This window comes from Leptosomus discolor, chromosome 18 (genome assembly GCF_034619465.1).
Source record: "Leptosomus discolor isolate bLepDis1 chromosome 18, bLepDis1.hap2, whole genome shotgun sequence".
NCBI lineage: Eukaryota > Metazoa > Chordata > Aves > Leptosomiformes > Leptosomidae > Leptosomus > Leptosomus discolor.
Window position 1 is genome coordinate 12858511 of NC_141408.1, and position 16507 is coordinate 12875017.

Here is a 16507-nt window from a genome sequence, read left to right on the forward strand (position 1 = left end):
GTCGATGCAGAAAGAGTTTTATTCAGCAGCCCCTCGTCCTGCTGCCCCCGGCAATCGTTCGGCAGCACAAAACCACCCGGGAGCTGCCGTCCGCCTCCCGTGCCTCTCCCCATGGCGTGTGGCCACCACCCCCCCAGCTCTTCCCAGGGCTTCGCCATGTAGAAAATGGAGGGGGAAAGAAAAAAATGGGAATTGGAGGCTTTGCTGCCTACCTGGCCTCCCAGCGCGGTGCTCGCTCCGACCCGATGGGCCCCTCCGCCGCGCACACGGGGCACGGGGCCACGGGGCCCCTCTTCCCCGCTGGCCGGTCCCCGGGCGCCAGAGGGACAGCGGGGACGAGCAGAACATCCGCCATCCGGGGAGGGTGGTGGTGCCTACGGGAGGGGTGGCCGAGCACGGGCACCCTCCCGTAAGCCGGGCACGGCTCTCGGACCGCGCACAACTCGTGACGGGCACGTGGGTCACGGCGGTGGCTCTCTTCTCCGTAGCCCACAGTACACTCATCCATAAAGTAGGAAACACTACACCCTGCAGTGCTGTTTAGTAGTGCTTTCTACTTTATGGGTGACTGCACTGTCTCTCAGTCGGTGTCCAGGCGGTTGCTCTGTTCCTCCGGCGAAGGGCTCGCTTCCGTCCGCGCCCGGCCACCTCCCGCACCCCACACGGCCGGGGATGCAAATCGCAGGGCTGGTCTTGCCCCAGGGACAGAGAGTCTCTGCCAGTGTCACCTCCCGCCCCGGGGGGAGCCGTGCCAGGCGTGGGGGACATGTCCCCGTGGGGGAGATCGTGCCTTGAGCTCCCTCAGCTGCTCTAAAACCCCGTCCTGGGCACAGGGGGACATCCTCACCTTGTCCCCACGGGCGAGACGCTACCTCATACCCCATCGTCCCACCTCAAGCCCTATCCTGGGCACAAGGGACATCCTTACCTTGTCCCCAGAGTGGGAAAGCCACCTAATACCCCATCCTGGTCGTAGGAGTAAGCTTTCACTTGTCCCCCAAGCAGGGGGACTCCACCTAATACTTAATCCTGGTCATAGGAGATCACTTTGACTTGTCCCCAAAGCGGGGAACTCCACCTCAGACCCCATCCTGGTCACAGAGAACCCAATTGCCTTGCCCCTGCTGGTGGGGACCCCACCTCAAACCCCACCATCCCCTCTCAGACCTCACCTCAAACCCCACCATCCCCTCTCAGACCTCATCCCGGGCACAGAGGGTGTGTTTGCTTTGCTCCCGTGGGGGAGACCTCTACCTCGTACCCTATCCCATTCACAGAGACTCCCTTGCCTTGTCCCCACGGGGAATATCCCACCTTGAACTCCATCATTGCCCTTCAAACCCCATCCCGATCCCAGAGGACCCCCTTGCCCGGATCCCAAGGGTAAGATCCCACCTCAAATTCCATTATTGTCCCTCAAATCCCATCTGCGTCACAGAGCCCTCCCCCCTTGCCATGTGCCCATGAGGGCGCCTCATGTAGATGGCACCCTGGTCACAGGGGACTCCTTTGCCTTGTCCCCGTGGCAAAGAGCCCACAGCAAACTCCATCTGCGTGACAGGGACCCCTTGCTTTGCCTTGTCCCGGTGGTGGAGACCTCACCTAAACGCCACTCTGGCCACAGAGGACTCTTTTGCCTTGTCGCCGTGGCGGGGATCCTAGGGCGAACCCCACCCCCATCACCCTTGAAATGTCCCCATAGGGCACCCCCACCTCATCTCCCCATCTTTTACCGAAGACCCCCTTGCCCCATCCCCCTGCCCCTGAGGCCACAGGAGCTCCATGGCCTGGGGCTCCCCAGGGGACCCCCACCTCGCCCCATCTGCCAGCCACATGGAGATCCTTTCGATGCCCCCATCGCCCTTTGCGCCACGTGGTGGGGGGGTCACCCAGAGGTCCCCACGCCGACCCCAGCCCCGACAGCCTCACCTCACTTGCCCCGACAGCTGCCGCGTCCACCCGCTCCCGTCCCCGCTGCCACCGAAAGCTCCCCGGGTGGCACTTCTGCTTCGGCGCCTTCCGCCTCCGCCCGCCTGCCAGCGCGGCGCCTCCTCCCTCCCCCCACGCCACCCCGCTGCGCCCTGCTCCCCGCCATCGGGGGGGGGGCACCCCCTTACCTGCCATCGGCCCCCAGCACCCACCGCCCCCCTCGCGGCAGGATCGGGGCTGAGGCCGCCAGCACCCCAGGAGACCCCCGTGCTGCTCCTCGAGCGCCATGTGGGTGCCTCGGATGGGTTCCCCCTCGCCCCCCGTTACCAGGTCGGGGCATGGGTGGCCCACGCTGGGTGCCGATGGCTCATGCCGGGTGCTGGTGACCCCACGCTGGGTGCGGGTGACCCGTGCCGGTGGGGCCCACCAGATGCCAGTGGCCCAAGCCGGGTGCCGGTGGCGCACGTCGGGTGCTGGTGCGGCTGGGTGCTGCATGGGGTGATGGGGGTGGCCGGGGAGCAATGGGCCCCTTCGGGGAGCGGGGCTGCTTTTAACCCCATCCTGCCCATGTGGCCCAGCCCACAGGAAGAGCCGTAGCTGCCGAGGAGATAACGGTGCATGGTCCCACCCAGCGCCACCGCGCAGCCCGACCGCAGCCGGCCCAGCCGTGGGGCGAGGGGCGGCCACCAGCGCCGGAAGCCCCGGGGGCTGTTGCGGAGCAGCCGGTTACGCTCTCCTGGGCTTTGCTGCTGAGGGTGACAAACATGTTTGTGCCAAAAAAAAAAAAAAAAAAAAAAAAGACAAAAAAAAAACAAACCCAGGCTGTTTGCACAGGGTGACAGCAACCGAATCCACCCCCTCCCCCCCACAGGGCTGCGTGGGGGCCAGGATGGCCGTGAGGCTCCACCGTGTCCCCTTGTCCCATCTTGGTGGTGGGACCTGCATGAGAGCGAGATGTTCCTGACCACGGAGAAAGCTTATGGAGGGGCTGGCAGCCCGTGGTGGGGGTCTGCAGGATTCGGGGTGCTGCTTGGTGGTAGGGGGAAAGCAGAGAGGGACGTAGGTGCCAGCGGCGTGCAAGTGCTAAACCTGCTCTTTGGGAAACGTGTTGCCCAAGAGGCCTCCTGGAGCCTCTCACCCGGTCGGTGCTCTGCAACACCAGAGACTTCCCCCGGCCCTGGGCAGCTGTAACCACCACCATGAGGCCCCTGGGAAGAAAACCAAAAACTGGGTTTGCAGGGTTTGCACGCCCGGGTCGCAATGGCCCATCCCCGCCTGATGGCACCGGGGCTGGAGCAGCTGCAGGACGCGGAGCAGAGGGGAGTTTGCCCAGCCAGCACCCTGCGCTGGGTGAAGCTGCCCGCTAAACCAGGTTAAAAACGACGAACTCAGTCACCAAGAGCGACTCTAAATGGGGCCACGTTTGTCCGTGAAATGGTTTCCATGGGGCTCTGCAAAACGCTCTTTTTTTTTTTTTCTTTTTTTTTTTTCTGTGTTTTGGGCCAAAACAATTCACTTTCTACGTTGATCATCTGGGCAGAAATGTAAAAAAATAAACCTACTGGTGAGGTTTGCAGAAGGCAGGGGAAGAGCAAAGTCCAAAATAACTGAGCAGCGGCACTGTCAAAAGTGATTTGACTTGAGCAGCACGTGCGCTGACAGCAGCAGGTAGAGGGGCTTTGGCGGAGGGGGAATTGGTCAGGAGACTCGTTCCAAACCAAGGCTGAACGGCTCAGAGAGTTTCACTGGGAAAATAACCCCAGGCACAGCTGGGATGAGCCCATCCACCTGCCTTGGCAGCCCCGTTCCTGCACCTCCAGCCCCCAGAGGGCTGCCCTGTCTCCTGCCATTCACTGTCTCTGTGCCTGTCTCCATCCCTTATGGTCACAGGGCTGGGGACATCATGCTCTCCACGCCGGTGAGAAATTCAACAGGGAAATCTAAGCAGCTGGTGGTGGTGTCTCCACAGGGTCGTTTTGGCAGCCAACACAGCTCTGACCTGGGAGAGCATCCCTCTGCCCCACAGAGACATGTGGCGAGCAACTCCTCGTGGGCTGGTCCCACGTGGACCTGGGCTAGGTGCCTCTTGAGCTCCCTGAATTAGCCCTTCCTGGGGACACCTGGAATGCGAGAACATCATTTTGGGCGTACGAACAGGTTGTTCCCAACCCAGAGACCCCCCTGTGGGGAGAGGGCCTGGCTCCTGTCAGCCACTTTGTTGTCACGGGAAGGTCCCCAGCGGTGGTGGGCACCATCACAGGGGTCAAGGTTGCACAGAGGACAGGCAGCCACGCTTCTACAGCAGAGCTGAGGAGCCTTTTTGGGGGCAGCCAGAGGGAGTTTTGGTCCCAGAGGTGCTGCTGAGGGACTTTCCCTGGTGCTCCGGGGGTCGAGGCCACTTTTCTTGCCTTGCTCCGACGACAAGCCGGCCCCTGCTGAACGCTGAAGGCTGGGAGGCAGGAGCTGAGGGTGAGAAGCCAGGCCCTCGCAAGAAAAGGGCCCTTTAGGGCTATCCATGCTGCAAAGCAAGGGGAAGACGTGTTTCCTGAAGGAGGCAGCTGGGAGAGACCACGCCGGCGGGCGAGATGTCAGCGGGAGGGTGAAGCATGTGACCGGTGCCAGGGGATGCTGCGGGGCTGAAGCTGTGCCCTCCCAAAATGTGGCTCCGGCAGAGCGCTGCCCGTGCTGCTGCCTGCACCCAGCTGGGCGCCGGTGGGACACGGAGGAGCCGTGCGGGAGGGCCACGGGCGCCTTCCCGGCAGGGAAGTGGGGGGAGGCGACGCTTCCTCTTTCCCCGGACGGGGGGGGACATGACATTTTGGGTGTCCTGAGCTGGTTTGCTTCTCCCAGCTGCCTGCGCTGCCTCTTGGAAAGGAGGAAATCAGCAGATCTGGTTCCTCGGGCTCAGACGAGGAGGTCTGAAAGTCTCCAACTGACGACAAACTTAGCACATCCCCTGGCCATCGGTTAATTTTACCGACCAGCAAACGAGGCTGCGGGAATTTCTACCCCAGCCCATGTCCCCAGGTGGCTGGTCCTGCTCTGCTCAGCACACCAGGCTAAAATAGCTCCCAAGGGGCTGAAAACACAGAGGCTTTTTGGGGTTGGGGGAGGCTGAAATGACTGTGTTTCCTCCGCCAGGGACCTCGTGAGAGCGTCTGGTCCCCAGCGCTCCCGAGGCCCCTCTCTGCACCCTGCCCCCCCGCTCGGCATCACCCGGGGACCTGCCGATGGACCCCCAGGGTGCTGGGTGCTGCTGCTCCCCCGGGGCGCAGCTCCCTGACCCACCGTGCCTCCCTAACCCAAACCGTCTCCCACCGTGGCACCACTCCCCTGGCTCTGCCCTCCCCTGCCCTTGTCTCGGGGCACCCAGATACGGGTCGGACACCCGTGGCATCCCAGGGGTGCCACCCGGTTTTTGCTCTGTGTTGAGCACCGCGGGCGCATCGCCGCCGCCGTGCCACAGGACCCAGGCTCCCCGCTGCCCTGCGGGACCCAGGCTGTTGGTTTTCCAGTAACTCTCCCAGTATCGGTGAGCGCAGGGGAGCGGGAGCCGCGGGCTTGGGGGGCAGCAGTGCTGCCGGCTCACGGGCAGGGGGAAGGGCCCTTGTCGGGCAGCACAGCGCGCGCTGCGAAAGCGCTGATATTTCTTATCTCGCCTTGCAGCAACTTCCCCTCCTCGCCTGTGGTCGCGGGGCTCGCTGCACGCAGGGGAAGTGGCAGCCAGGGCCAGCTGCCTTCAGCCTCGCGCCGCGTTCGAAGGGGACCGACTCCCGCCGGCACCCTGGCCTGTGGACCCAGCTCTGGGCCAGGGGCAGGCAGCTGCCTGCTGCCCAGCCATGCCCACGTGGCTCCCATCCATCCTGCACCTCATGGGTCTGAGAGCCGCGCTGGAGGAAGAGGAGGAGGAGGAAGGGGGTGGTCTCCCGCAAAACCTCCCTGAGCCCACAGGCCCAGTGGCTCGGCCAGCCAGTAGCATCTCTTGGCCATCATTCTGCCAGACCCCAGCAGAGTCACAGTGCCTGAGCCGTGCCACTGTTAACACTGAAGCCTAATGACTGCTTTCACAAGATAAGCTACCATATCCCCTCTGAGAACAGGGGACAGAGGCGCAGGGATGGGCACAGTTCACTCCGCTTTGTAGCACAAGGAGCGGCCTCAAAAAAAGACCCCTGGGACAAAGGGCTCTGACCTGGCGATGGGGCGGGCTGCTGCTGCTGCACCAAAAAAAAACCCCAGGGGTGCCCAAACCAGCTCCTGAGACCTTTTCGAATGGGCACAGCGTTGCTTGCCGCTGTCCTGCCGGACACAAAGAAGAGCTGCAGCACCTGTGGCACGGCTGAGCACCCACCTCTGCACCCAAAAAAAAGAAAAAGAGGGGCTGCCATGCCCGCAAGGCTGGGCTCGGGGGGCGGGGGGGCGGGGAGGGAAACCCATTGGGCTGAGCCACGTTTCACCAGCAGGCACCAGGATGCTGGTGCCAGGTGGGATGCTGGGGGTGGGATGCTGGGGCGTGCTCCCAGCCTGACCCCGCTGGCCGCATCCTGCCTGTCCCCCCCGCCCTTGGGAAGCGCCGCTGCCGGCAGGGCCGGGGTTTGGAGCGAGGCCGTTAAAAAGTGAGTCAACTAGAAACTGCCGGGTGAAACAAGCGGCGAGCGGGAGGCAAATGAGAGCACGAAGGGAAACCTCAAAAAGCCGAAGTGACGCGCCGGGGCGGGCGCAAGGGGACACGCGGGTGAGCGCGGGCGCCTCGCTTTGCCCATATATAGGCAAATCGTGGCCCTTTCTGCGCCATTGGCGGGCGCGGGACCGTTGGGCTGGTGCCGGCGGGGCTCAAAGTGCCCCGTCATTTTCCATGTCACCTGCTGCAACGGGCCTTGCAGGTGGGGGAAGGGGAGGCCGTGGGTTGGGGAGCCCCAGCGCCCCTGGAGAGGCTCCCCGCGCTGCGGCACCCGGCGCCGCACTACAGCAGCACAGACGGGCTACTCCCGTTTTCCCTTTTCCCACCTTCAATCCATGGGGTGTGCAATCTCCCCGGGGTACTCTGCACCAGCGTGGGTCCGTTTGGGATGGAGGATGCTCTGGGACAGAGCCTGGTAGTGATGTGGGGCAGGATGGATGAGAGCCATCCCGCTGGCCTGTGGACCTCCCGGGGCAGGACAGGCTCAGATGTGGGGCCGAGCTCTGTGGGGACAGTCTCTCCTTTCACAGCAGTCCCTGGTCCCTCCAGGACAAGGCACGGATAGAGCTCAGCACCTTCGAGGTCCAGAGACCCTGAGGAGGGGGGACAGGTACCCAAGGCTGCCAGGAAGGATCTCCCCAAACTTGGCATCGATGGCATCTTTCCAGACCGGCCAGGACAGGTGGTGCTGGAAGAGCAGTATCGAAGCCCTCAGCTTGGCCAAGGGGCCGGATCCTGCAGCCACCAGGCTGTGCTGACAACCTGCCCGGTACCATGTGCCTGGGCTGCTTGGGGACCCACCAGAAGAGGTCAATGTCCTCCCCAGCATGGGTCCCAGGGCTCTGTTGGGGCACTCAACGGCTCTTCTGCAACTGCTCGCGCAGGAGGACCGTTCCCTCGGGGAGGAAAAAAGACCCTTCCAGCCCAGCGCCTGCTTTGGGCAGAGCCTGGGTGATGCACATCTGGCCAGGAGGAGGAAGGACAGGCGCCACCCAGGATGCAGCAGGAGGTCCGGGAGAGCCAGGAATGGGGTAGATACCGTCAGGTTCTCAAATCCCTCCTGTATCTTCAGGCTTTGCCATTCGCCCTAAGGAAACATGCCCTTAGCACCCCAGTGACCCTCACCATCACGGTGAGACCCCATCCTGCCCCACCAACCCTTGGCGTCTCCCCTTCCCGTCATGCAGAGCTGTAGGAGCAGAGCAGAGAGGCGAGAGTTCACAGCTAAGAGGAGGTTTGGGACCCTCCACCAGCTTCTTGTGTGTCGTCCGTCCCCCCCCGCCAGCCACCAAAACCCCAACTCTGTCAGGAGACCAGTGGGTTTGGAGGTGTCCACCACGAAGTTAGCTTAGGGCTTCTTTGCAGACAGCGCTGAGCTTGCAAGGGGTGGCAGTACCGTCTTCACGTGCCCTTTGCAGGCCCGCTTCAGGAAGCAGCGGCCCACCAGCCTGTCTCTCCTTCGCAAAGCAGAGCCGCCTCCTTCCACCGCAGTTCCTGAGGGGCAAACGCCCGGAGGACCCCTCATACATCAGAGCTCCCCCGTTTTCCCTGCAGATCCCCTCAGCAGGGAACACATCCCAGCTCCTCCCCCACCCGCCTCCACCGCCAGTGCGCCAGGAACCCCTCGGGATGGCACCCACGGCAGCCGTGCCCCGTTCCCGCCGCGCTTTGGAAGCTCTCGTAGCTGCCTGCACCCCCCCCCCCCCCCCCCAAAACCTGCCCCCATCCCCGCTGCAGCCCATCCAAACGGCTGCCGCCGAAAGCTGGCCGTGGGCGCCCTCCTCTCCCCACCACATCAGACACGCTCAGGTGCTTCGGTGGCTTCTGCCCCCCCCCCGGGGCCCTGACGCAGAGGTGATGGGCAAGACGGGCCACCCGTTAACGGCGCGCACGGTGGCTTTGCCAGCCTTGTGCCAGCTGCGTCTCACCCCGGCGCTGGGCAGGCAGCACGGGTTCCAAAAGGACAACCCAGGTTGTCTTCACCTGTACCTCCACCCTGCCAACATCTCCTCAGACGGTTCCCAAAGAACACAGTTTTAAGCTGGGGTTTGTTTTGGGACTTCCCGCCCCAGCACAGACCACCAAGGCTCTCCGCACCCCTGAGGTCACCAGCCCCCCCCCCCCCCCCCCCCCCCCCAGGTGCACAGGGGTGGCCGAGAGGCACTTGGGAAAGTCGGAGCCTGCGGGCTAGAAGGCAGCGAGGCAGCAAGTGACAGCGGATTTCGGGCGAAGGCGGCTGCTGCTGCTGCAGCCAGCACCTCTGCCAGCTGGCCCTGGCGCCAGCACGGAGGTGACAAAGGTGGAGGGGGCCACGGCGCCCGCAGAGCATCCAGGGGAGCCAAACCAGGGGGGCTCACGCCGCCTCAGCCCCAGCCCCCCCCCCCCTCCGCCTTGGCCGGAGCCCAACGCACTCGAACACCCGTCCCCCTTCACCTGCAGCCCAGCTTGCCCACGCTGCGAGCCAAAGGCCAGCGTGAGCCCCGTTGACCCCGGGGGGCGGTGGGGAGCCGTGGGCAGGTCCCTGTCCCCGCAGCGGCACCCGAAGGGGCCCCCGCACAGGTGGGGACGGCTCGGACGGGCATTTCCCAGCACCGCCAGCAGCCGCTGCACCCAGAAACACCGTGTGCTCTGCGGTTTTGGAAAGTCACTTTTCTCACCCGGAGGGAGAGCCGGGGTATCAGTTCTCAAAACCCAAAATCCACCAGCTCGTGCTTCCTGCCCACGCTGCCGGGGGCTGCCCCGGCCCCCCAACCCCCCCGCTGCCACTGCCCAAGCGCTGCCAGGCTGTTTCGGATGCCAAACCTGCAGGATTTTCAGGCCTGGCTGAAATATTTTAGCGTCATTTGGTGCAGGGGGAGGAGCCGTCTTAAATTGACTCAGATCTACAGCTCCCTGCCCGGTTGACGCTTTCTCTCCCGATGACTGCCCGGGCTGCCGCTGCACATTTTTCCTCCAGTTTCTTCAACGTGAGAGGCTCCCTGCCCTACTTTCCTCAGCAAATAAAGCTCCGCATCCGTTTGCTTTCTACCGCTACAAAACCCTGGCAGCTCCAGGGCTGGAGTCGAAGCGAAACGCTCGTTTCAGGTGCTTTGCAGAGGTTCAACGCTCAGCTCCGGCAGCCCGGGAGCAATGAATCACTCGGGCAGCGTGGGCCGGGAGATGGCGGCGCACGTGTGGGCGAGCGCGCAGGGAAGAGGCTCACCGAAATCAGCCCGATTCAAGGCACTGGGTTCTGGGAAGTGCTGCGAGCTGCTGCGTGCAGGGGAGGGGCAGCTCTCTTTGAAAGACCACCAGCCCTCGGCCCGTTTGCCTCGCTGTTCCGGCTCTATTGCACCTGCACTGCAGCTCTCGCTGGTCTTAGCTCACTATAACCTGGAGCAGTTGCGCCTCCTTGCAAGGGGCGAGGTTCCTGTGGGGTTTACAAGCCCCCTCACCTTCCCTGAGAAACACGGTGACAACGCACGCTGCTCCCTGGGGACAATTTGCTAAGCAAAGCTCCCAGCCCCGGGCAGTGGCTGTGTTACTTCAAGACTGCGGCTTCCCGGGAAGGGAGATGGGAACAAACGTGCCTGCAGACCCACACCCCGAGCGCGGCCGAACAAGCCCACCCTGCCCAGAGCCCTGTTGTCACCTCCTCTGCAGCGTGGGGACAAGGTGGCCTGATGCGCCTCCAGCATTGGAGCAGCTCCAGCATGGCCATCCCCAACGCTAGAGCCAGGGAAGGGGGACACAACCTGGGAAGCTAGGAGGGAGCGACAGACGCTGTGAAAGATGGAGATGTGCCTCAGGTCCCTTTTGCTCGTGTCCATCTCCAGTAGCTTCACACCAGCCCATCACCAGGCTCCAGCCCCGCTCCACAAAGCCGTGCTGCCACCCCGTGGCACTGGAAGGGTTGAGGCTTCGAGGGCTGGGCACGGCCAGGGTGGTTGATCTCCATCATCCCCAACATCCTTCCAACCTGGCTGGAGCCCAAAACCTCACTCCCCAGAACCCATCTCCCTCCAGCTGGAGAAAGAGCCGCCCTTCTGCTCCTCCTCGACCCCTTTTTGTTCTGAACCTTGTCAGCTCTCGTCAACCTCCCGCGGCTGCCCGGACAGCGCTGGCTGCAGCTTTCCTGGAATCTTCCGCAGGGGATGAACGTGCTCCAGGATGATCCCAGCTCACCCTGTGGCTGTCACGGCACAGCCGGTCCAAAATTACCCTTCAGGGCCCAGAGGGCCATGCCCAAAATGTTTAACCCGGAGCATCCTGTGGAGTCATGCCCTGTGCTGCTGGGACAGTCACACCTCTCTCCCACAGACCTGACCTAACTGGGCATTTCCATCTCCCGCCCAGTCTCTGCCACCAAGCAAGCCTGGAGGACAATTATCAGGTCAATCAAGTGGTTTGGGTTCACCTAGGATGTGTGAAAACCAGAGTCAGCTCCCTCCTCTGCCTGAGGACGTGAACCCGCTGCTCCATCTTCCCAAGAGGAGGCTCTAACCCCAAGGCCAGGGGCCGAAGCACTTCCAGCTCTTCCCACAAAACGCGACCTGCACCCAGAGGCATCTGCTGGAGCCCAGAGCCCACCACCAACTGGACTTGGTCCTGCTCCGCACCGAGCAAACGCTCTTGACTCCAGCATCACGTCTGCAAGTCCCAAAGAGAAACGCGGTCGAACACGTGTTTCTCTGCAGTGTTTTGTCTCAACTAAGGCTGCAGCCCCCACGCAGCCCCCCCTGTGCTGGCAGCAGGCTTCTCCAGCCACACATCTGCTCCGAAACCCCGCAGGAAGCCACGTTCTGGCTGACCTGTAGCACTTGGGACTCTTTTTCAGGGCCAGGTCTACAAAGCAGAGCAGGACAGAGAGCAGACCAGCTCCCCGCTCCTGACAGCATCGCTCCCCAACAGCAACGCTTTCCCTTCGCTGCAGCTGCTTTCACCCCAAACCAAATGCAGTTTTCAGGCTGTGTTGGTTTTCCACTATTTGTCTACAGGAAAAAAAAAAAAAAGACAAAAGAAAAAGTGAGGTTTCCAGCTACAGGATTATCTCAGGAAAAAAACCAACCTGCTTATTTCACAGAATTACTGATCTGGGGCTCTGCCCTCGGACAAGCCCCTTTGTGATCGGTGGCTGCTGCTCAACTGGAACTAAACAAATTAAGCAAGAGCCATCAGCTAAGGAGACCAAACCCCTCAGGAGCCCATGCCATGCAGACACTATCCAAGCTGACACTCTAAACAGCCAGACCTCCACAAATCCAAGGCTGGATGGGCGTTTCCACCCCTGCTTGTCCATCCCTCCCCTCTGCAAGGCCCCGTGCTGCCTCCCAACCACACCAGCAACAGGCTCGTCTCACTCTGCCTGCCCTGGAAGCCAGCAAGGGCCGGCTGAAGGTCCTTCAAGCCTGCTTCCACATCCCTTGGACAGGACCCTGCAGGCTCAGGGCACCTCCAGATAACCACCTCCCCATGAAATACTTGCCATCACCTCACGTCTTCCATCCAGCCGTGAGCTGTAAGGCACCCATCGCTAGCCTGCTTGTTCCTACAGCCAAGGACACCCCGAGTCAGCCAGGGCAGGATCTCCCTCTCAAGGCAGGAAGGTGGTCCACGGTGGAAGAAGCTCCACGTAGGCTCCAAGCAGCCTGGCAGGCAGGGGGTCGAGCGCGAAACCCCTCGCCACAGCATCCGCTCCCCGCGGCGGGTGAAACCGGTGACCGAGGACAGAGCCGGACTCCACCCTGCGCAGGCAGTGTGTTTTATTGAAAGATACACCCAGCTCCATCCCAGCTCTCCTCTTTCCCACACCGAGGCTTGTGCAGCACCATTAAACACACCGCTTTCCCAAACCCACTCACGCCCTCCCCCCTTGTCAAGGCTCAAAAAAACCCCATCTCTGCTCTGTGCGGGCAGAGCGTGGTGTGGCAGAGTCCAGAGGTACCGAGGGAGAGGAGCCAGGAAGCTCCCTCTGAGTCCAGGCTACGTTTCCCACGTGCTAAAGCTAAAAGGTTTCGGAGCAGTGCCCCTCCATGTGCCCGCTGCCTCTCCGAAGGCAGCACCGGGGAATCCTCCAGGCAGCACAAGAGCCCCTTAGGTTTTTATAGCTGTGTCTCGGGACTTGTAAGCCACGCCACGGCTCTTCAGCTCCCGGACGATCCCTGTAGCAAGGAGACAAACACATTTCAGTAGTCTCTAGGGATGAGGAGCCCTGAAAAAAAATCTGTTTGCCTTGTCATGTCGCCTTCATTGGAGAGATCAAGAACTGGACAACCCTCTTCATTTCTTCTAACAGAAATGTGAAGAGTGTTCACTTTTCTGGTTTAAATGCCTAGACGGAGCACCCAAACATCAACTCTTACTTTGCCTTGGGAAAGATTTTACTTACATTATTTCCCACCTGAAAATGTTTCAACATTATGACTGTACTGAGCAGGTCAAGCTCTTAAGGTGGTACCTTCAGTCACTTCTGTGACCTGCCAGCACGCGCCACCTTCTCGGTAACCCCTTAAGAAGAGGGATAGCAGAAGAGCACCGTGGGGTCCAGCACGGCTCCCACCAGCGCCCCGCACCAAGGGACAGCCAAACGACAGCCTGCAAGGCCCACGAGGGCAGCCTGCTGCTTACTGCGCTCCCCCATCCTCTCCCTCCTCCTCGGGATGACCGGGGCCGAAGGCAGCATCTCCCACCTGCACTCCCCCCCGCCGGCCGCCCTGTGCTCCCTGCCTGCAGCTGCATCGAGCTCACGCCACCCTCTGCTGCGCTCTGGTGATTTCGGGAGGCGCCCAAAGCTGGGCCACCTTGGCTTCAAGCCTTGGGATCCTTCCCAACGCAGATGGCGGAGCTCAGGTCAGACTGAAGGAGCCCGGGATGCCAGACACAAGCACAGCGTTCACCCTGGGGACAGGGGATCGCAGCGCTCCTGGGAAGGGGCAGAGTTTAGGAGTCTGCTCTGCGGCTACGTACAGGGTAGGGGCTCTCAGCTAGATGGATGATGCCATTTCTGCATTAAGAGAGATAAGGTCAACCCTCTACACCCTCCACTCCATTTATGAACGCACAAACCCCACCTTAACACAAGCCCTCAGCGCAGTGTGACGATGGAAAGGGGTACCTGTTCACCAAGATGGCCACAACAGCACCCCATCCTGTGAGAAACCTTTGTGTTTCCCTGTCGCCGAACGGTTTGAGATGCGCCCACTTTCTGGAGTCACCTTTTCATCGCAGTTTATCCCTCTGATAGCCTGCCTGGTATCACAGGTTTTAATCAGCAGCATCTTCAATGCCAGCTTCTGGCCGGCACGGTGCTGAACAACTGCAGGTAGAAAACCTGTCTGCAGCACCCTGGAACCGTTCAGCATCTCCTCCTTGCAGTCACTTTGCTAATCCCTTCACCCACACGGGGTGGGGGTGCTCTGCTCGCATGACACGGTGTGCGCTGAACCCCCAAATCCTGATTTCATCACGCAGGTACAGCACAATGCGTCGCCCAGTTTGTCACCTCGGAGGTGGCTACAGCCCCAACGCCTAACGTACAGAATAACCCCTCAGCTGCCACCCCTGCAAGGGGCCTCCCCTTAACACAAGCCGGCAGCGTTACCTTGGGGCAGGCGGCCAGTCACAGACACGGCATAGACACCCGGCTTGAAGTTACCTGGGGGAAAGAAAACACCAAGTTACCCCGCAGGCAGCAGCCGGGTGGGCAAGCGCCCTGCCAGCCTCTGCCTGCACTAATGTCCCCTCACTGGGAGCAGAAACCTCCCCCGCAGCCCAAAGAGCAACTCCCGCTGCCCCAGAGAAGGATTTGCTGGAGAAAAGGGATCTCTGGCTCTCAAACGAGCTGGGAAAGACCACTCACTGATCCGCTGCCACTTGGAGACCCAGCTGTCCTCAGGGCTCATCATCGCGATGATCCTGTGGGAGGGACGGGAATGAGGGGTCGTTTCGCAGCCTGGTGACACCGAAGTGCCACCACGGTTGTCCCCAGGTACCCCGGGGGAAAGCGGCCGGCCTGGGCCCAGGCCCCACTCACCCGTCGAAGGAGGAGCTGGTGCAGTCGTAGACCATCTCCCGGTTGCCCTTCATCTGCAGGTAGGCATCGCAGTTGTCGCACCCGTCGTACTCGAACTGCTCGATGGTCTGAGGGGGACAGAGGCATCAGCGCGGGGCCGGGGGAGGAGGGACGGGGCCCAGCCGGGTGCGGGGCAGCCGCAGGGGCTGCGGGAGCGAGGAAGGGGAGAGCCGGGCAGGGCCGGCGGGCACCATGGAGGCCTGCACTGGGGGAAGGCAGGGAGCTCTGGGAAGGTGGGGGGGGGGAAGGCCCGTCCGGGCGGGGAAGGCGGAGTGAGGCCCGAGGCAGCCGGTAGGCGCGGGGTAAGGCCCGGGCCGGGGCAGGGAAGCCCGGGCCGGGCGGGGTAAGGCCCGGGCCGGGCGGGGTAAGGCCCGGGCCGGGCGGGGTAAGGCCCGGGCCGGGGCAGGGAGGCCCGGGCCGGGCGGGGTAAGGCCCGGGCCGGGGCGGGGAGGCCCGGGCCGGGCGGGGTAAGGCCCGGGCCGGGGCGGGGAAGCCCGGGCCGGGCGGGGTAAGGCCCGGGCCGGGGCGGGGAGGCCCGGGCCGGGCGGGGTAAGGCCCGGGCCGGGGCGGGGAAGCCCGGGCCGGGCGGGGTAAGGCCCCGGCCGGGGCAGGGAGGGCCGGTGCCGGTCGGGGAGCGCTGCCGGTGCCGGTCGCACCTTGACGAGGGAGCAGAGCAGGCAGGCGCGGAGGTGCCGCAGGTCCTTGGGGACGGTCTCCAGCGCCATCCCGCCGCCGCCGCCCGCCCTTCACGCCGCGCAGGCGCAGAGCGGAGCCGGAGCCGGGGCCGGGCCTAAGCCTGGGCCTGGCGATGGCGGCTCAGCCGGGCCCGGCCCTCCCCGGCGGCCCGCAGGGCCCGGGTCCGGGGGAGGGCGGCAGAGAGCCGCCGAGCGCAGGCACGGGGCGGGCAGCACCGCCCGGGCCGGCCCCGTGGCTCCCGACAGGGGCAGAGCCGGCCCGCGGGCCCGGGCGGAGCCTGCGGTCAGAGCGGCCCCGGGCCCGGGCCCGGCCCCCCGCGGTGAGGCCGGCCCCGCTCTAACGGCAGGCCCCGCTCTAACGGCAGGCTCCGCTCGGGCCCGGGCCCGGGCCCGCCGTCCGAGCGATTTCTTTGCGTTGGGCGTTGAGCCGAGGCGCCTTTGGCAGCAGAGCCCCGGTGGCTCGGTACAAAGAACAAAAGCAGGCGAGCAGACCGGGTACATGGATAAATATATTAGTAAATAAATATATTTCTGAGCACATCAGCATATTCACACATCTTTGTTTCTATCGGACATAAATACACAGTTTTGCATATATATATATATATATATATATAAAACGTATTCTTCGTCTTTTTTTGGGGGGGGGGTGTCATAATTTATTCCCAAGCCCCAAGAGCCATGACAGACTCAGAAAAAACAACAACAACAAAAAAAACAAACCTATATTCACATTTCAAAAGGATCTGAACATTATAAAAGGGAGAGCAGAGGCTCTGTGCAGGAAGGGAGCAGGTCCAGCCAGCCCGGCCCAGGGTACCCATCTCGGTGGGGTGGGAGGTCCCGGGAAGACAGCGGTGCCTGGGGAAGGGCTGGGGCTTCACTTTCGAGTAGAGGGAGTTGGGGATGCTCTGGCTTCCATCAGTTTTCAGCTGGGAGTTTGGATGCAATGAAGGAAAATGAACTCTGCTTCATTGCAGTGATGCCGACAAAATTCGGTGACGGAGCCTGTGGGTACTGAGCACTTCAAAGCATCGCCCAGAAGGGAGAGGCGCAAGAACTGAGAGGAGCCGTTCCCCATTTTCTCAGATATTGCTTCTTCCCTTCCAGGCAGCCAAGGATGGTAGTCCATCTACTGAAGAGGATCTTAAA

General features: G+C 62.5%; 1 protein-coding gene across 1 annotated transcript; it reads right to left on the minus strand.

The window, feature by feature from the left end:
* Positions 1-12334: 12334 nt before the first annotated feature.
* Positions 12335-15394, minus strand: SUPT4H1 (SPT4 homolog, DSIF elongation factor subunit). Its single transcript, XM_086475198.1, has 5 exons — positions 15317-15394; positions 14622-14728; positions 14448-14503; positions 14190-14243; positions 12335-12750 (listed from the first exon to the last, which is right to left on the minus strand). Exons 1-5 carry the CDS (start codon positions 15383-15385, stop codon positions 12683-12685), a joined length of 354 nt encoding a protein of 117 aa, XP_086331324.1. The 5' UTR covers positions 15386-15394; the 3' UTR covers positions 12335-12682.
* Between the last annotated feature and the right edge of the window lie 1113 nt (positions 15395-16507).